Source organism: Ovis canadensis, chromosome 1, assembly GCF_042477335.2.
Source record: "Ovis canadensis isolate MfBH-ARS-UI-01 breed Bighorn chromosome 1, ARS-UI_OviCan_v2, whole genome shotgun sequence".
NCBI lineage: Eukaryota > Metazoa > Chordata > Mammalia > Artiodactyla > Bovidae > Ovis > Ovis canadensis.
Window position 1 is genome coordinate 147,996,864 of NC_091245.1, and position 21,345 is coordinate 148,018,208.

At 35.8% G+C, this 21,345-nt stretch overlaps 1 protein-coding gene across 1 annotated transcript in view; it reads left to right on the forward strand.

The window, feature by feature from the left end:
• Window positions 1-21,345, forward strand: part of ROBO2 (roundabout guidance receptor 2) — a 665,634-nt gene that overhangs the window by 550,554 nt on the left and 93,735 nt on the right. Inside the window, exons 9-13 of the mRNA XM_069578659.1 lie at window positions 3,819-3,990; window positions 9,847-10,052; window positions 15,970-16,051; window positions 16,483-16,645; window positions 18,230-18,396. Coding sequence (XP_069434760.1) covers window positions 3,819-3,990; window positions 9,847-10,052; window positions 15,970-16,051; window positions 16,483-16,645; window positions 18,230-18,396 — 790 coding nt within the window. The remainder of the gene's footprint in view (window positions 1-3,818; window positions 3,991-9,846; window positions 10,053-15,969; window positions 16,052-16,482; window positions 16,646-18,229; window positions 18,397-21,345) is intronic.

Sequence of the window (21,345 nt, forward strand, 5' to 3'; positions counted from 1 at the left end):
TCTTGGAGGGGGTTCCTCTTAGGAGGTCCCCATCAGCCGTTGTCATTTTTCATTCTTCCAGATTCCCATACAGCTCACCCCACACCAGCAGTTTTAGCATCTCAGTATGGATGGGCAACTTATATTTTTCCCTTTCTGCAGTGCTCTGTGTTGGACTCACTTCCCCCATAATTTGTGGGATGTAAAGACAGTGGTGGGAAGGATAAGGTAAAGTTCTGGCCACTGTCTCATCCCACATCAGGATGGTTCCAAGAATTAATTGTCATCATTTTTTATCAGTTAGTAATGATACAGTTGGGCTCCCCTGACAGCTCAGTCCGTAAAGAATCCGCCTGCAATGCAGGAGACCCTGGTTCAATTCCTGGTTGGGAAGATCTGCTGGAGAAGGGAAAGGCTACCCACTGCAGTACTGTGGCCTGGAGAATTCCATGGACTGTACAGTTCATGGGGTTGCAAAGAGTAGGACACTACTGAGCGACTTTCAACTTTCACTTTCACTTTCAGTGATAAAATTGGGCTTCCCTGGTGGCTCAGACAGTAAAGGATCTTCCTGCAATGTGGGAGACCCGAATTCAATCCCTGAGTTGGGAAGATCTCCTGGAGAAGGGAATGGCTACCCACTCCACCAATATTCTTGCCTGGAGAATTCCATGAACTGAGGAGCCTGGCAGGCTACAGTCCATGGGATCACAAAGAGTTGGCCATAACTGAGCGACTGACACACTCACACAACTATACAATAGATTTCTCCTCTTAGAGTTCCTTGATTCTTAAAAATCACTTTCAGATGAAAACATTCCAAACTCTAAAGTGAGTGTAAAGCAACATGATACACTTATAACACACTTGAATATGTACACACACATATACATACACACATATACCCTGAAAAAAGGAAAGAATTCTAAAGCCATTTCCCTTCTTATGATTTTATCATCTTTGTAGCACAGCTTAACTTTACTGAAGCTTAGTTTTTAATCCAAAATATGAAGATCAGGTATTTTAATTCACATAAGTTTTGACGATTATGTGATTGTTTGTATGTAAAAGTGCTTTACACATTTTGAAGGTTAGAAATTGGGAAAATGCAGAATGCACCTGCCTTGCCTTGTTCCTGGCTGAAGTGGCAATTTTATGTTCTGCTCAGACCGGGCTGCTTGGGCTCCCTCTGCCCAGGTACAGAGACTCAGTACCACTCTCGTCACCACTGTCCCTAGACCCACCACATGCCTGAGAAGGCTAGGAGCCTTGAACCTGAAGAGACCTGAGTTTCTACTTCATTCCTGTATCCTCTTCCCCCTACCCACTCTGGGGGCTGTGGGGTCCACAGAAGTTACTCCCTCAAGCCACTGATAGTGAATATATATACATGAGCATATTATTTATAAATGATGCAGATATAATGATCTAAAGCCATTTGATTGTTGCACATTCACACTTTAAATCATGTAGTGAGTCAAATCTCATTGTATCTATTATCATGTAGATTCAGCTTTTTCGTGTGTGAATTACATGCCCTCAAATGCTCCAGTTTTATACACGCTATTGCATAAAATGTGTATTGGTCTTGTGGCCCAACAAACATGATATTTAAATATGCTACACTGTGTTTTAATTTTTTTTATACAAGTAATGATCAAATAGCATTAAAATATTTCTTTTGCTATTATTTGACAAAGTGGCATGTATTAATTCCAGAGATATTAATCTCTGGGAAAAAGATTTCCAGTTAGGTGATTTGATTTGATTATAATCTTAGATCTGGTTTTCTTCACCTATCTCCCTCACATCAGAGAGAGGGTTTGGGGAGGGAGGAAAGGGGATAGAGAGGGGGAGAGAAAGGAGATTATGAATGAGAACAGAAGAGAAATGCTTGAGCAAATTGTAAATTTTCAAATCATGAATTAGTACATTAGGAAAAATAAATTGGTCTTACTGTCCGCAGTATCCAATTTTTACAGTGATCTATGACTATCCATCAGTAGAGAGAGAGTTAAGAGTCTGGACTTAATGGTCCATATTCCTCAATATGTGCTGATAATGCCAATTAGCACTAATAGGATACCCAGGCACCTCAAGCAAGAGGAGCTCTGTAGAATTCCTGGTTTTTGCTTGTAATCCATTTCCTTTTGCCTATGTCTTACAAGCAGGGAATAAAGATGATGGGTTAACCTCAATCATATGCCATTTTCCATGTCAACGAATCATTTAGAAGGTGGACTGATAATACGTTGTAGAGGAAGAGATCCCGGAGAAAATTAAGCCCATCTGATGTATTAGTGCTATGTAAATTAGTATTCTAATGGCTAATTGTAGGAAAGTGCACACTTTGAGTTATTGTATCATTTTCGAGTGGCTTTAAAATTTAGACCCTTCTCCTTCAGATGGTTTATTTCAGTAATATATTTGAACTCCACAGGAGAATTAGCCTCTTTTCATATTATGCTTTATATGTATGAAAAAGTCTAGCCTTATATATTAATAGTAAATAATACAAATTTTATGGGAGGGCAATAGCCTTTTGAAATTATATTCCTGACATGCTAGCAAATACTGCTTCTTTTTGAAAGGGTTTAATAACATGGTAATGTTTATGTAAAGTGGGCTTATAGTGTCACACTCGAATCTAATAAAGTGGACATCCATCAAGTTGCAATAAAGAGAAGAGCTTCTAATTAAAGTAGGACATCGTTCGCAGGATTAAAGTCATTTAGTGTAATTGAAAAGTGTTAATACCCTATTTTATCCTTTTCCATTGGTATTCCTTCAAGGGTAAAAACATTTTAAGGTGAAAATGTGTCTTATGCCTTTAATTGAATGTTACTACCTCCTGATTGTAACGTATTGGAACTGTTTAATTACAAACCTGGAAAATTAATTACTATATGGAGAAACAGATCCCAGAGGGTTATAATGTTCTTTTTTTAGTAAGTAAATACAACATAAAAATTGATACATCCTTATTTATAATCCAACTTGGAAGCATATCTCAATATGATTTATTATACCCAAATATTTGCTTAATTGAACAACAATAAAGCAGCATAGGTCATCCAAGTTAACGTTACTGCTTTCTTATAAGAACTTTTACAAATTTGTGATTTAGCTGTTTGTCATAATATAAGATATATAGTAAACTAGAGAACTTTTTACTTTTAAAAAGAATAATGTTAAAAAGTTCTTTAGCATCACATGCATGCTTCAGAAACATCCCACATCTTCTTTACATTTTCAGTGGTTTTGGTTAATCTTGCTTAGATGGTAGCGTTTATTAGCATTTATACCTAGCTCCTTTCAAAGCTGTTACAACCTGCAGAATTCTTACAGCAGAAGTAGATTCAGCTGTCTCTCTGTCAGTCTCAGTCACATTTTTGAACCCCTTTAGAAGAAATTCAGTTAGTTACATCAAATAGTTAAAAAGATCAACAGAATGTGCAGTTTATAAATCACATACATAGTCAGTGTTACATTCCAGATTCTCACAGTGTCTTATGTGTTGAATCAGATAAGTGTTATTATGCCCATTTTACAGATGGGGAAACCATGTTTCAAAAATATTCAGTAACTCACAGAAAGTCAGGGAGGAAATAAAAGGTCCGAATAAAGACCTAGAATTTTTAGATGATTGTTCCTTCAGTGAGGGCATGAAATTTCCCAATGAAATTCACTCTATGACATCTAAACATTTCAGCACCATATTTTTAAACCTGTGTATTTTCTTTTTTTTCAACCACGTTTCTCTAATTGCAATAGCTGTTGATATAACTTTCCTATTGAGTGAGAAGAGAATATTGATAAAATTATGTTTGTTTCCACAGAATCTGCTCTTCCCAAACCAACCCCAGCAGCCCAACAGCAGGTGTTCTGTGTCACCAACTGGGGATCTTACAATTACCAACATTCAGCGTTCAGACGCGGGTTACTACATCTGTCAGGCCCTTACCGTGGCAGGAAGTATTTTAGCAAAAGCTCAACTGGAAGTTACTGATGGTGCGGTATTATTAGATTTGTTTTCTGAAAATAATTGTCTTTATTTCAAAGGATGAAATTTTCTGACTTGTTAATTAAATCATTAAAATTAATGCTTATCTTGTAAGTTTGAATCTAGGTAAAATGACATTTTTAATGGTTTCTAATTCTCCCTGATCTATTTACACTTTTATTTTCCCCAGGAAGAACATCCAAAACAATCTATTTTATTCTAAAAAATATAGCGATGCATTATTTTAGTGAAATAGAAATAGGCATGCCATCTGTATACCTAATCTTATGCTGACATGATTATTTCTAAAGAATAGTGATAATTTTATTTACTAGAGAAGAAAAGATACCATCTTTATTATCAGGAAACAGAGATGACTTTTTATGTTAGCTAATCACATCATCCTACCCCACCCCAAATTGTGATGGCTCTGAACATTTTTTTACAACTTGTTTGAATTTAAATTTCTACATTGATTTTTACTTAAGTAAGCAATCACAAAGTCAAGATTGTTTTGCAAGAAGGTTGTGTGGAGGTTACAGAGTTATTGATTTTAACAGTAAAGAAATCTAACTTCAAGACCTAAACATACACACACACATACACACACATAACTTATTATAAATAACTCTGACTCTGAATATTAACTGGCTGATGATATATCGGCTGATGACTTCACAACCCTGAATATTCATTGGAAGGACTGATGCTGAAGCTGAAACTCCAATACTTTGGCCATCTGATGCAAAGAACTGACTCACTGGAAAAGACCCTGATTCTAGGAAAGACTGAAGGAGAAAAAAGCAGAGGGCAGCAGAGGATAAGAAGGTTGGGTAGCATCACCAACTTAATGGACAAGAATTTGAGCAAACTCGGGGAGTTAGTAAAGGACAGTGAAGCCTGGGGTGCTGCAGTCCATGAGGTCGTCAAGACTTGGATCCAATGTAGCAGCTAAATGGCAACAACAATCCAGTGATTTTTAAAATTATACTCTCACTAAGTTAAATTAATTAAATACCTTGCAAGCTATGAATTGGAGAAGGAAATGGCAACCTACTCTAGTACTCTTGCCTGGAGAATTCCAAGGACAAGAGGAGCCTGGCGGGCTACAGTCCATGAGATCTTAGAGTCGGACATGACTGTATGACTAACTTTAAGCTATGAATGGATGTTAAAATTATTTTTTATTTGCATGTAGGTATTACAAATCTTAACTGAAGCATCTAATTCATAGTGAAAGTTAAAAAATATATCTTCGTGATTGATTTTTTTTTTTTTGGCAAGGTCTGTTTTGGATCCTGTGGAGAAGGAAATGGCAACCCACTCCAGTGTTCTTGCCTGGAGAATCCCATGGACAGAGGAGCCTGGTGGGCTACAGTCCACGGGGTCACAAAGAGTCGGACACGACTGAGCGACTTCACTTTCAATTTTTTTCACTTCACTTTCACTTTTTGGTGTCAGTTGACATGTAGGGAGTTTTAGATGTTTTGTGAACCTCTAAGCATGAATTTAATCCATATTCTAGTATATTTTAGATTAACAATTCTGTCTTGCTGTATTACATTTGTGAGGTGTCTAATTCCCCCTCCCCTCTTTCGCCGCCCTGGATGCTGGCATCTGAGATCCAAGAGCTTGGGCTGTGACCTCTCTGATTCTCTTCTTTTTCTGCTGAGCTTTCATACAATTCAAATTTACATGTAGATTAAAATATCATTTAAAATTAATAGAAAGGCAATATTTTTTAATGCCTGCCCATGCTATTGCCTGATTCAGCATCATGTCAGGAAAGGGAATAAATAGAACAGACAAACATTAGCTGCGGGGATATTGAGTCATTAACAGTCACACCTGCTGATATGGCAGAGATTTACTGCTATGGAACTGAAAGATGTCAGGTTCATGGGTAACAGTGCAAAAAAATTCTTCCTTTAGATGGGTAAGTCCTTTGACCTTTCAAATATCCATATTTCTTTAAAAAATAAAATATATTTATTAGTGTTTTTAAGTTCCTATGTTTCCTACTAGAATAAGTATATTAATGATTATATTAAAATATAATTTAATATAATTAATATTTGTACATATTTTATAACTATAACTATAAATATATAATTTATATTTTATTTCTTTTTCTTCTACTAGAAAAAATGTAAAGAAACATATACTTGGAAAATAAGATATTCTGGCAAAAGAATTTTATTCTGTGCTACTATGAAACACTCCAAACATAATGCTTAAGAGCTCTGCTGTAATCTAGCTGCTCATAGTATTTTAAAAGAGGCAGGCTTTTAAATGTTTTTAAATGAAGAAGTTGTTATGCAGAAGGCAAACCATATTTGTAGAAAACAAAATTGATGATCGAGAAGAGCCAGTTGATGTGACTGCTGTGGATCATGAAACAAGTAGATATTCAAAATTATGCCTGATACAATAAAAAGGAAGGGCTTCCCAGGTGACTCAGTGATAAAGGATCTGCCTGCCAATGCAGCAGATATGGGTTTGATCCCTGGGTTGGGAAGATCCCCTGGAGGAGGAAATGACAGCCCACTCCAGTATCCTTGCCTGGGAAATCCCGTGGACAGAGGAGCCTGGCAGGCTGCAGTCCATGGAGTCACAGAGTCAGACATGACTTAGCGACTAAAGAACAATGAAACGGAAAGTTTGTTTTGAGAAATTAATGTTTGTTGGTGATGCAGTCTTTCAAATCAGTAGTAATTATAGCTTTGTGTTTGTGGTCAGACTTAAAATGAGTGATAAGGAAATTTGATGACTTTGTTTTGGAGCATAGTGGCTTAATACTGTTGTGTCAGTTTCTGCTGTAGAGCAGCATCAGCAACATGTATACATATATCCCCTCTTTTTTGGATTTCCTTCCCATTGAGGTCACCACAGAGCAAGGAGTAGAGTTCTCTGTGCTATACAGTAGGCTCATTAGATATCTATTTCACACATAGTAGCAGTAGTGTATATATGTCAGTCCCAATCTCCCAGTTCATCCCATCCCACCCTGAATTGAAATGGCTCTGAACCTTTTGTTACAACTTGTTTGAATGTTAATTTCTGCATTGATTTTTACTTGAATAAGCAATCACAAAGTCAAATCATTTTGCAAGAACGTTGTATGTAGGTTATACAGTTGTTGACTTTGACTGTAAAGAAATCTAACTTTGAGATCTAAACACACACACACACACCCCTTATTATATATAACTCTATCTCTATTAATTTGCTGATGACATATTAGCTGATGACTTCTGCTTTTATTCATAGTTTTGAATTTTTCAGATTAGTTAACAGTTTAATAATATGTAAGCCATCATCTTCATTTTTCACATGTTTGTTTGGAATGATCTATGATTTAGAGCCAAATGAAGTTCCAGTGTAGAATGAAAATATACGTCATGTTCAGAAAAACAAGCAAAGCATCTGTAGCAATGTTTTCTGTTATTACATTTTTGTACTTACTTTCTTGGAAATATTTTTAACTTAAGTGTTCACATGAGAGGAGATTATTAATGGTGATGGAAGGTGCTGTTGAGTGATAATTTTACTGATATGTAGATAGAGCTAAGATGTTTTAATACACTTGAATTTCAAAATATCCCTTTAAAATACCTTCTCATTAATTTGTTAACTCTGTTCTTCATTTATTTTCTTCTCCCCTTTTTTCTCTCAGAAAAGTAGAAAATTGCAGTGAGAGTTTGGAGTAGAGCCAATAGAATCTATAAGGACTAGAGAGAAGAAATGTATTTATATGTTATATTGACAACAGATGTCACAATGATCTTGTATGAATGGTTTACTCAGGATTTATAATGCATAGTTAGAAAAAACCATGCAACTGTTCACAGATCACTGGAAGCCCTAAATGTTCATTTAACCTCCGACCTTAGTGTCATGGAAACTTGTGGTCATCTTTCACCCATAACATCCTTGAAACTGAAAGTTCTTTCTGGCCAGGAGATTTTCAATTACTTTATTGATCAAATCCATTTACAAGACAATGAGCTACTCATTTGGGCAGTAAAAAAAAGAGAAAAAGAATCTAATCAGATGTCCTTTGCCTATATCTAATGATTCCACTGATATGACAGTAAAAGCAAATTATAAGTTGCCTGAATTCTATATAGATATTTCATTTGATGCAAAGGAGTAACATTATATAAAATTTAATAAATAGCTTATTTTCTGTTAATACGGACCCATTTTTCTCACTGAATTTTAAAATCATAATGTTTGGAGAATTAGCCTTCCATTTTTGACTTTAAAATAAATTCCATGAAGCTTTCAACCTGAATAACTGCTTGCACAATTATTGACAGATATGTCAGAATTGGTATAATATTACACTTTCATATCTGCTCTCATTTAATTTACTTCTGAAATGAAAAATTTGGTCAAGAAAATCAGTGAACTAAATGGTTCTAATTTTTATTTGTGATGACTACACAGAGAATACCATTTTCCTTAGGTTTTTACAAGATTTTCTATATATACACACATTTTAATACATATTTTGATGTAGTAGGTGTAGGTTGACTTTAAGTCCACTCTGTTTTAACATGCCAGGACACATATATCATAACCTCTGTTTTAAATCAAAATTGGTTGGCTTTCTCATGGTAGGCTATTTAATATTTAATAAAGGGATATTTTAATATTTTTCCCTAAAATGGTAAAGTCTAGCAATAAAAATGCATCTAGAATGAAAAATTAACAAACATATAAACTAGTATTTGTAGAAGCTAGTAGACAAAGGAAATTAGAGCATTAATAAGCAAAATTACTTTTTTTGATTATGTACATTGTAATACAAGATGACTTTCTTGAGAAAAAACACTCTTCACAGTTGCTTAACAGTAATTCAAATTAACTATTTTTTCTTTCTGTGGAAGTTATGTCTGTATTAAAATATTTTATACATATAGTAAAAATGTAATAAATAGCAAATATACATAATTAAGCAAATCCTATGTGAAGTTTATAAAACTTTCTCTTCAGAAATCTTTCCTTGGACTTGGATATAAATTTCAATATGACATGGTCTTCTAATGAGTTGTAGATGAAAACTTGCCTCTAATTGATTCCATATTTTCATCACACATTTAAATATTACTGTATATTTTGATATGCTTCCTAAATCATTATATAATACTTCTAAAGGTCCTGATGATACTGCTACAAATCAACATTTGATTTAAAAAGCATAGTGACCTAAGTTCATGCAATTATGGAAAATTTACTTGAATACAGGAATTGATATATATGTAAATGAAAATTTTTCATGAAAGTCCTATTTTTGTCTTGTCATATATATATATTCTTAACTAGGTTATTTTTTGCTGAATTGTGCAAACTAATTAAATTTTATCACCCAAATTCTATTACCATAATTTAGAGCAATGAAGCAATTTTGGAAATAAAGTATTTATAGTCTAATGTATTATCATGAAAAATATTAAATCTATATAAATAAAGTGTAACTGGTACTATGAAGGTAAATTGGCCATTTTATGAATGATTGTCATAAGCTCTCCACATTTTCATTTTAATTTTAATATGATTAAATCTTTCAATAATACTAAACATTTCTAAGATGTCAGAGCTCATCTTATCATCATCTTAGTTACAGGTAAGTCAGAGTAAATAGTAAGTAATAATATGGCTTCAGTAAAATATGTACAGATGTATGTGTAGTATGTGTAGATGATAAATTTATACTGTGTATAGAATATACAGAAAAAAGTATAAATAATATGTATGACTTTGGGGCTTTAATCTTACTTTTGCTATGACTACTGATGATATAAAAATTTCTAAATTTCATAAAAGTTAAAATATTCTGGAAATGTCTTTGTGTTTAGTTTTGACAGATAGACCTCCACCTATAATTCTACAAGGCCCAGCCAACCAGACGTTAGCAGTAGATGGCACAGCATTACTGAAATGTAAAGCTACTGGTGACCCTCTTCCTGTAATTAGCTGGTTAAAGGAGGGATTTACTTTTCTGGGTAGAGATCCAAGAGCAACTATACAAGAACAAGGAACTTTGCAGATTAAGAACTTAAGGGTAAGTAATGTTGAGTTTGTATTTGGATCTTCCTCCCAACATAAGTATGTATATCCCTAGGGAATCACTCCATTGGGAAATTAAATCTTACACGCCTGTATGATCACTGTACATTTGATTATAGACCATGTTATTTCTTATTTTACAAATGACAAACTGAAATTAGAGGGAAGTTCTAATTGAAATTAGCAGGAAGTGCATTGTCCTTATATTAATCATAAGTTCATAACAAACCTAGAAACTTTCTATTCTTCATTCAGCCCTGTATGTATATGGTCAATGAAACTAGAAAGGTTAAACATATAAAGTTAATGATAGTAATGGTATATTTAAAATAGTTTGAAAAAAATAAAATTATTTGAAAGTGACAAATGTATCTGTTCTACTCTCATGAACAAGGGAGTTTCTAAGGAGATGAGGATAAAGCAGTTCAGTCAGATAATTTATGTGGAGAATAAGAAAGAGATGAGACTGGTGAGGACACAGGAAGCAGCTTTGGCTAGTTCATAAAAAATCTTATAGTTTAGGCAAAGTTGCTGTGCAGTTTAGATTTAAATCTTTGGATAACAGCAAGCCATTGCTGATCTTTTAGTGGAAAATGACATGAAAGACAATGATCGTTCCTGCCAACTTACCAAATTAGACTTGTTTTTGGAGCAACTCAAAATAATGTTTATTTCCGAATATTGTATTAGATATCTACTATGTGTAACAGTATTAGCAAATACCTAGAGGCTTGAAGGAACGCATATTTATGATCTCATAGTTTCTGTTAGTTAGGAGCCTGGGCATGATTTAGCAAGGCCTTCTGCCCTAGGATCACAGAACACTTTTGTCAGGGTTATAATCTCATCTGAAAATTGACTGCAGATCAGTTTGCTTTCAAACAAAATGGTTGTCAGCATTCAGTTCCTAATGGCTTTTGAACTGGTGACCTCAGCTTCTTGCTTCTTGTTGACTGAAGGTTGCTTGTGGTTCCTTACCATGTAGATATTCCCAATACTTGCTTCCTCAAAATCAACAAGGAAGACAGTCTTTTAGCAAACAGGATTCAGTTCAGTTCAGTTCAGTCGCTCAGTCGTGTCCGACTCTTTGCGACCCCATGAATTGCAGCACACCAGGCCTCCCTGTCCATCACCAACTCCCGGAGTTCACTCAGACTTGTGTCCATCGAGTCAGCGATGCCATCCAGCCATCTCATCCTCTGTCATCCCCTTCTTCTCCTGCCCCTCCCAGCATCAAAGTCTTTTCCAATGAGTCAATTCTTCTCATGAGGTGGCCAAAGTACTGGAGTTTCAGCTTTAGCATCATTCCTTCCAAAGAAATCCCAGGGTTGATCTCCTTCAGAATGGACTGGTTGGATCTCCTTGCAGTCCGAGGGACTCTCAAGAGTCTTCTCCAACACCACAGTTCAAAAGCATCAATTCTTTGGCGCTCAGCCTTCTTCACAGTCCAACTCTCACATCCATACATGACTACTGGAAAAACCATAGCCTTGACTAGACAGACCTTAGTCGGCAAAGTAATGTCTCAGCTTTTGAATATGCTATCTAGGCTGCTCATAACTTTTCTTCCAAGGAGTAAGCGTCTTTTAATTTCATGGCTGCAATCACCATCTGCAGTGATTTTGGGCAAACAGGATTACTACCCTACAAAACAATCACAAATGTGACATCTTGTCACCCATGCTATATTCTGTTGGCCCGGAGTAAGTCAATAGGTCCCTTACACATTTGAGGTTAGTGGTTACACAACGTGTCAATACCAGAAGGATGTTGTCCTGGGGACCACCTGTCCTACACAAGTATATTCAATTCATTCAACCAAATATAGAAAGCCTCCCTTCCATATAGCAAGTGCTATGCTAAAGCTCAAGACTATGTCAGAATAGTCATAAGACTAGGAACAAGGGCCTGAACTTAGGGTGGCTGATTGTGATAGTACATGAAGAAAAATTGATTGAAAATGATTCAGTGAAAAAACAGTTGGTAGAATCTGGTATCTAGGTATAAATTGGTAACCAAGGTGATTTAAAAAGAAACAAAAAGATGTTGAATTTTCCCATTCAGAAGCCAGAGGAATACGTAAAATAGTTATTACATGTATTTTCAAATGATCACCACAGGCAGTTTTTTTTACACTGTGAAGTATTTGAAATCACATGTTTATCAGGTGTGTCAAATACAGATACCTAACGAAAAAGGAAGAATAACTGTTTCGTAGTGTGCACATGCACAGACACAAATCTTTAACTTGTTATTAAAGTGAATGTGTGTAATTTTTATTTTAATTTTGAGACAGGCATTGCTCTAAGTAGACAAAATGCTGTCAAGTTTTATTTGAAGAAAAATTATATAGGTTTTTCACCTTTGTTTATTATAAATTAACTGTAAACCTTCCTCCGATAAAATGGGAGTCATTTAAAAATTAATGCCAACTTTCCTTGAGTAAACAATTTAACCTCTTTATTTGAGCCAAAGGCAAAGTTTGGGGCCACAGATGATAATGCATTTCCACTGTACTGCTGTATTAAAGGGTGTATTTGAACAGTCAAGACCCCCAGTAGTGCTTAAAAGTAGTAATTAAAGATGGGTGCTTGATGATGTCAAAGAAACTTTGAGCCTTCTGTCAGGCTCCTAAGTAGTCTTTCATAGATGCCTATGTCTGGGGGCTTCTCTTCACCCAACTAAACAAGGAGAAAAGTAGGTGAAAGTGTACAAACACATTGTTCTCTTTTTTAAAACACTTGGTTAAAAATAAAAGGAGAAGGATAGGAAAAATATGAAGCACTCATGACCAGAAAATATATTATTTAAAGTTAAGGAATAAAAATGAATGTGGTAATGATGATGGTGAAATAAGACTGAGCTTTAATAATGATTTAGAATGTTCATATCACTTCTGATAAAATTCCATAATGAAAATGTTATTTTTCTGTAAGAAGACTGTCTTTAACAGGAAATAGAATGTTTTACAGTACTTCACTGAAACTGTCAAAAGACGGTTTCTGTAGGTCATATTTCTCTGTATCTCACTTTCTTTTTCAGCACTTAATGCAAAGGGGGAAAAATTGTGTGATGAACACTGTATACTTATGGTCCAGCTAATTGGTAACTGAATCTGTTTCTTTTGGAAAGTAGAATATTCTAATACTCATTAAAACCTACCTACCACAGCTAATGTCAAACTCGTATCTCCACATAATGACAAGGAGATGCAGTTAAGAAGCATTACCTACCTATTCTTCTTTTAGCATTTGCACATAATAACAAGTGCTACATTTTAGTTCAACTGCTATAATAAAATGCAAATTCTTTACTCTTTCACAGACCATATTCAAATGAACATCCCATTAAAATCCAACCTCGACTCATTATATTTAGTTTGTGAGTGATACTTCTTAAATGCAAAGATTTCTAATGACTATAATGCGTGCATAGCCACATTTGAAAAAATGGCTTTTTCTATAATGGCTATCCCCCATCATTCATCGGCATAATAGAAGACAATTGTACAGAGATATTATAGCAAAGAATGACATGCCAGAGCAATTTGAAACTTAAGTTAAAATACACAATGACATTTAAAATCAATTAAAATGGTGGAAGCACAGTAACATCTAGGCACTGATGATTTACCCAAGAATCAATTGTGGAAGGTTGAGTCATCAATACACTTACATTTTGAACCCAGCAGATACTATATTCCATGCACTCGTATTTTATCAACAAGTAGACTCATGTTCATCATGGAATTTTACTTCTATATCTTCTGCTTTGCCTTACTTTGATCATCCGCTCTCTTCCCAGTCTCACTTTTCCTTCACACCTAAACTACTGTGAATGAATGTTGTTTGTAATGTCAGCCCATGGGGCTTCACCACAGGGAGGGCTTTTAATTTACATCTTACTGATGTTGGTGTTTTTGTCAAGATATAATCACGGAATCTTCAGCCTTTAACATTTATAAAAGAGAACTCTTGATTATATTATCAACTATTCCTCAAATCTTTTACCACTAGTCAATGAATAACAAAAATGTTTTAAGTGTCAGAGGAGTGTATAATTTTCTCAGTTCTGTCTTGTCACAACAAAAATTTGAACCAACGGACTTTAAAGCCCTTGGCGTGTCACAGCTCTCAGATAGACTGTGCCTCAGCTCTTGGACAGATCAGTGTTACAGCTATTCAACAGATCAGTGTTGCAGCTCCGTGTTACAGCTCAGTTTTATTTAGAAAATAAAGGAAATACATCCTCAAGGCATGACGGCACGCTGACCCAAAAGATGCAAAGAGAAGAAAGCGAGAGCACCCCGGCTCTTTGGCCCCTCTTTTTATCTGTTTTTTTTTTCTACTCCCCCCTGAGCCTGCCTTATGTAAATTGGGCTAGACAGGGTGCAGTTTGTTTTACCTGAGGGCCTCACTCTGGTCCTTGGACCTTCCTTTGTTCTATTTTCAGGCTTTTCCCTTCCTTGTCTTTTAGCCACCACCATTCTGGACTCTTTTTTCCTAGTCTAACTACCTAAAATAAGCAAACAGATGGGGAAATGGTGGCTGACTTTATTTTGGGGGGCTTCAAAATCACTGCAGATGGTGACTGCAGCCATGAAATTAAAAGATGTTTACTCCTTGGAAGCAAAGTTATGACCAACCCAGACAGCATATTAAAAAGCAGAGATATCATTTTGCCAACAAAAGTCCATCTAGTCAAGGCTATTGTTTTTCCAGTAGTCATGTATGGATGTGAGAGTTGGACTATAAAGAAAGCTGAGTGCCGAAGAATTGATGCTTTTGAACTGTGGTGTTGGAGAAGACTCTTGAGAGTCCCTTGGACTGCAAGGAGATCCAACCAGTCCATCCTAAAGGAAACCAGTCCTGGATGTTCATGGAAGGACTGATGCTAAAGCTGAAACTCCAATACTTTGGCCACCTGATGTGAAGAGCTGACTCATTTAAAAAGACCCTGATGCTGGGAAAGATTGAAGGCAGGAAGAAAAGAGGACGACAGAAGATGAGATGGCTGGATGGCATCACCAACTCAATGGAGATGAGTTTGAGTAAACTCTGGGAGTTGATGATGGACAGGGAGGCCTGGCTTCCTGTGGTCCATGGGGGTCGTGAAGAATGGGAAACGACTGAGTGAATGAACTGAACTGAACATAAGTAATCAGTGAGTGAAGGTTTTAAGTATACTTTAAAAAGTGTTATGTATTAGATAAGTTCTGTGACCCTTTCAGCTCTGTATTGCAATCATTCTATAGATATCATTTATTTGCTTTTAATGATACAGCTTATTTTCATTCACTGTTACAACTTTAATGTGAGTACTGCAGTCTTTAAAAGGAAAGATTCAGTTTTCCATTTTAAAGTTTTTTTTTCCCTTTTCACTTTTCTCCATATCTTAAAAAAAAAAAAAGTGTTGCCCCCCACCTCCATGTTATCTGAGTGCTTATTTACTTCTGGGTCTATTTTATCATGTGAAATAGAGTTTATTGATGACAAAGAGGACAGCTTTACACTACTGACATTGCAGCCAGATTCTTTACTGTCTGAGCTACCAGGAAAGCCTGAATGTTTAGAGGATTCTGAAAAATTCTCTCCTGAGTTATCCATATCTAACTCTAATACAGTGAACCCCGACAGTAAATGGAGTTAACAGATAAGAAGATTGCCATGGAGGCAAATAGAAAACTATTAAAGTTTACAGACAACATATAGTTGTAGAAATATAATAAGACTCTTTGAACCACTGTTATGAGCTTATTTTAATATTTCATGTGTATGTATGATTGACTCTAGTATATAATTCCAACAACCAAATGATATATTTTAGAAGTCAAATATTGCCTTGTTGAGACTGAGTAATCACTCTACAAATCAATTAAAACAGTTTTATTCTCTCTCTTCTATGCACACTAGATTTCTGATACTGGCACTTACACTTGTGTGGCTACAAGTTCAAGTGGGGAGACTTCCTGGAGTGCTGTGCTGGATGTGACAGGTGAATTCATTGTGAATTATTTTAACAGGAGAAATCTTGAGCCAGTTTTAGTGATTAGCTCATTATCAGATAACAAGTTAAAGAGAGCAAGATTTTAAATTTATTGACTGTAAAAACTAAGCTTTATGTCACCTTTTAATTTATACCCTGCTTGGCACGTAGCATTGCATATATGAAATTTGATGCATTTGTCCTTGGTAATCTTTATATTTTCTCTGACTAAAGAACAAGCAGTTCAGGTGATCATGTGTGAAAGTAAATGTTTTCTGATATTTAGGGAAAAAAACAAACATTCAGTTTTATACTTTTGATTCATGACGATGAATTGCTCACTGTCTGTTCAAATTCTTTAATAGGCTATTTTCTGTCTTTTAAGCATCGTTGTCAACTTATGCAATCAGAAATGAATTTTTTCTGTTTGTCCTCTATAGAATCTGGAGCAACAATCAGTAAAAGTTATGATTTAAATGACCTACCTGGACCACCTTCCAAACCACAGGTCACTGATGTTACTAAGAACAGTGTCACCTTGTCCTGGCAACCAGGTACCCCTGGAATCCTTCCAGCAAGTGCATATATCATTGAGGCTTTCAGGTATGAGACAGTTTCTTTTTTCTCCATTGGGTTTTTGCTTTAGCTCCTATATTCTAAAATCTCAAGTGAGCTATCCTGCTGTTTTATTCTAAGGACATGTTTAACCAGTGCATTTTAAGAATTTATCTTTGGTATTTGACTTTATTCAAGAATAGACTTTGGGTTTATTTTTCATTCATACCTTAATTATAACATTAAATATGCATCATCCTTGCCTATGTATATATGCATCTAGTTATGACATCATCACTTAGCTCTTCTTTAGCCTGACCATTGTAGGGATTTAAGATGGAATTTTGGCTTTAGAACTAAGCAGGACATAATTTAATTAGGCACAGGCACTTTTTAAGTTACACAAGTTGAGGTATGGAAACTTGGAACTTTACTTCCTAATAATTAGAGAAGAATTTGAAATAATTCCAGTGTTTTATGCTATATATTTGACTACATGTATTGGCTATGCCTAAGAGAAAATTAAAAACTATAATTAAGAGATTGATTACAAGCACTTCTGATGGCTAAAAGGAAAGTTAGGTCCAATCATTATTAGGAATAACTGCCCTCACCTTTGGGATATAGACTATAAATTAGCCAATACTGGTATAAAACTGTCTTATGAGAATTTGAAAAAATAGTTATACTAATGAGAAAATGTAGCTTCATATTCAGTTTCAAACTGCTTCTATTTGCCATTGTAAATATAGTGATAGCGCCTCTCCTTTTTAAGCATAAGAGCAAATCATCACTTTTATTTTAGATTTCCCTGATCTATTAAAGTTAATGATCAGTACCTAGTTTTCAAATTTCACAACAGTGTTTCTCTGTAATTTTCATGCCTTGATGTATAAGGACTTCTGAAAATCAAACAGCCCTGAAAAATCACATTTTCTCCTCATTCTAAGCAAAAGTAGCATGTGAGCTTAGACAAAGGGCTGTGAAAGGGCATCCTATCTGTTAAGGGGTCCGCACACACTATCAGAGATATTTCACCATTCTGAGATGTGAAATCACAATTCTGTGTAATGTACAATTTTATTAAAATGTGACCAAGGGAAAATATTCATTACATGCTTCCTTTCTTCTTTTACAGATATGTAGTTTTAGAAGGCTCTATTATAATATTGCATGTGGAATTGATGCAAAAGAAAACACAACTTGTAACAGGAAAATGTATTGGCATAATTTACTCTGTAGTCCATTTATTCTTTCTGCAGGTTAATTCTTTTCAAGGTATATATATACATTACGAGGACCATATTTATTGTATAAACTTGATGTTGTGATCTTGGCCTCTGTTCCTTTTACAGGTATTCATTTAGTGGGCTGCTGTGCTTTAGCAAAGGGCTATCACATCTCCTGGGCTGAGTTTAATTTTGTTGTGCATGGCACTTCCGTTAGGTGGGCTCGGCTTTGTTGTGGAATAAACTGAAATCATCCAAATGTTTCATTTATTGGGCTGAACACTTCAAGCGTTGTGTGTGTGTGTGTTTAATTTTCAGCCATTAACCTTTGTCATTGATATCCAACTCCATTTCCAAGACCCTCACGACTGTTCTTTAAATGAAATTTCTATTCCCGTTTCAGCCAATCGGTGAGCAATAGCTGGCAGACAGTGGCAAACCACGTAAAGACCACCCTCTATACAGTGAGAGGACTACGGCCCAATACAGTCTATTTATTCATGGTCAGAGCAATCAACCCCCAAGGTCTCAGTGACCCGAGTGCTATGTCAGATCCTGTGCGCACCCAAGGTAATTTCAGTGACGGCAAACATGACTGGTTCTAGAAAGAGGCATTAAACGTGTCTTTAAGGACAAAGGGATTGCAGGGCCAACGATAAATGCATCTGCACTGCATATTAAAATGTTTCACTAGACCTGGTCCAGTGAAAGAAGAGAAAGCTTCTTTGTTGTTCACCTTAGTGAGTATAGCTTCTTTCTGGAGCTGTCAGGGTTTATTTAGTAAAAATGAAACACAATAATTTGGTACAATTACATGGCAATTTAAAGTGGGGCTTGACTATAAGGCTTCAGGGGCTTCCCAGGTAGCTCAGTGGTAAAGAATCCACCTGCCAATGCAGGAGACGTGAGTTCAATCCCTGGGTCAGAAGAATCCCCTGGAGGAGGAATGGCAACCAACCCCAGTATTCTTGCCTTGGAAATCCTGTGGACAGAGGATCCTGGCAGGGTACAGTCTAGGGAGTGTGGCAAAAGAGTCAGACATGACTTAGAGACTAAACAACAAAACTTATTGGTCATCATTTTAATTATATAATAGAAATTTAAAGATATATAATTTATGGGCTTCCCTGGTGAGTCAGTGGTAACGAATCCACCTGTCAGTGGAGATGATGTGGGTTTAATCCCTGGGTGGAGAAGATCCCCTGGAGAAGGTCATGGCAGCGCACTCCAGTGTTCTTGCCTGGGAAATCCCATGGACCGAGGAGCCTGGTGAGCTTCAGTCCATGGGGTCATGAGGAGTCTGGCATACTGAGCATGCATGCACATAGGATTTTTCCATATTTCAAAGGAAGGGAAAATGTTTATCCTTCTTTGAAATTAATTCTGCCATAATGAAAAGTGAATATTAATGGATAAGATGCCCTGTTAAGGATATCAAAATTGCTTCCTGTGGTTCAAGAATTGTGTTTTGATTGCAAAGTGGGTCTCAAGGTGTGGTTCCTAAAAGCAGCATCTCATCACCTGGGGCTACCTCAGAAAAAATTCTCAGGCCCTGACCCTGAAGCTCTGGGGGTGGCGCCCAGCAGTCTGTTAAAATGCCCTCCAGGAATGTTCGTGCTCAAATCTGACAAACATCTTTACAGTAAATGGTATTAAACCAGATGTTTAAAGCAACAGTTTGTTTCAGGAAGCTGTAAATCAAGCTTTCTTCCTGAGGTATGTGATGCTTTTGACTAATTAAAAAAATATATGAGATCAAAATGGAAGATTCCCCATCTCATCTTCAGTAGCCTGTCTCTTCACACTGAGAAATTGCTGGAATCTAGGGGTTAATACGGGATGTTGAAATTCCCTTGTTACTAGTACACGAAAGTAATTAATAAAATAGAAATGGTGGCTTTATTATTTGTTACAACTTACCTCCCACAGGGTTCTTGAGAAAGGGTTAATTATTTCGTATTTGTAAAAGGTTTTAAACAAGGTATAATTCAAAGTAGTATTTTTATGCTATGAAAAGCACCATACAGCCATAAAATATTATTATAATTACAATGTAGCTTGGTGATAGTAACTAGCATGCTATTATAACAGAGAAGGGCGCCTTAAAGGAATCAAGTCAAATAAAGTCACCACGTGATTTTGCAACGTTGCTGACATGATGACAGTCATGGGAGGAGGGGGTGCCACTTTGCTATTGTTCTCTAAGAAGTAATGTGATTAATTTTCCATGATGATAAAGGGCCTGTAGGTAAAGAACCTGTCTCGAGAGAAAGAAAAAGTACAACAAGGAATTTGAAGACCTGAAACTGGTTCTATTTTACCTTGCCTGAATCCACTTGCTTTTACTGTGTATGAATTTAATGAATAAATTTAATTATTGAACTTAAAAAAAAGAAGTGTATGGTTTTTAAGTCAAGAAATTGCAGTACTCAGATCATTTTATTACTCGTGTAGATAGAAATAGGTTTTGTGCATAGCTGCAATGGAAAGTGGGGAGATCACAGAATGGGGAAGATTTTTGGCGTGATTAAATCCGGCAGCCCTTCTTGATCATTCAATAACAGTGCCAGTCACTAAATCTTGACTCATAAAATAACTTCTCTGCGAAAAGGTCAACAAAGATTAATGAAAAGTTGTTTGTGGTCTGGCTTGTTCCAGTCGAGAGACCATATAGAGCAAAAGACTTATGCTCCCTTAACAGATATTTAATAGAAAAACTCATGTTTTGTGTCTGAATGTCAGGATCATTTTTGACACCACACTTTCAAGCAACTTTGCATTCTGCCAAGCACTTCTTTGCAAAGAACACTTTGCGGTGTGAGCTCTTATTTTTTGAAGATACTATTGCTGTAGAATTTATAAATTTCTTATTTCAGTAAGGCAGCAAATACTTGTACCATCAATATCACAGTAAACCATAAATACATTAGCAAAGACTAGTAGCATTAACATGATATTAATAATATATACATATATTGATATATTGGTACATATATTGTGTATGTTGTCTAAAACTTCCTCTGCTGCTGATTGAAGTTATATTAAAGATGAAAAAGAAGTGGAACTAGAAAAAAATTACCAAAATGTAGTGCCCAATTGTTGTTGTTCAGTCGCTCAGTCATGTCCAACTCTTTTGAGACCCCATGGGCTATAGACTGCCAGGCTCCTCTGTCCATGGGATTTCTCAGGCAAGATTACTGGAGTGGGTTGTCATTTCCTTCTCCAGGAGATCTTGCTGACCCAAAGACAAACTCCTAATTTCTGCACTGGCAGGGATATTCTTTTCTGCTGAGCCACCAGGGAAGCCCTCCAATTTAAGTTAGTGTACCCAGTTTAAATTATTTTTGAGATAGGCACTTAAAAATATATTTGCAAGAGTAATGCTTTGTGGCCTGAGAAATTAGGAGAAGGCAAGATTAAGAAAATAAATCATTTTAAATTGTACTTCCTTCCTTAAGTAAGGTGATTAAAGAAAAAAATCAACTTACCATTGCAGTGTACCACTTGAATCTGTGTGAA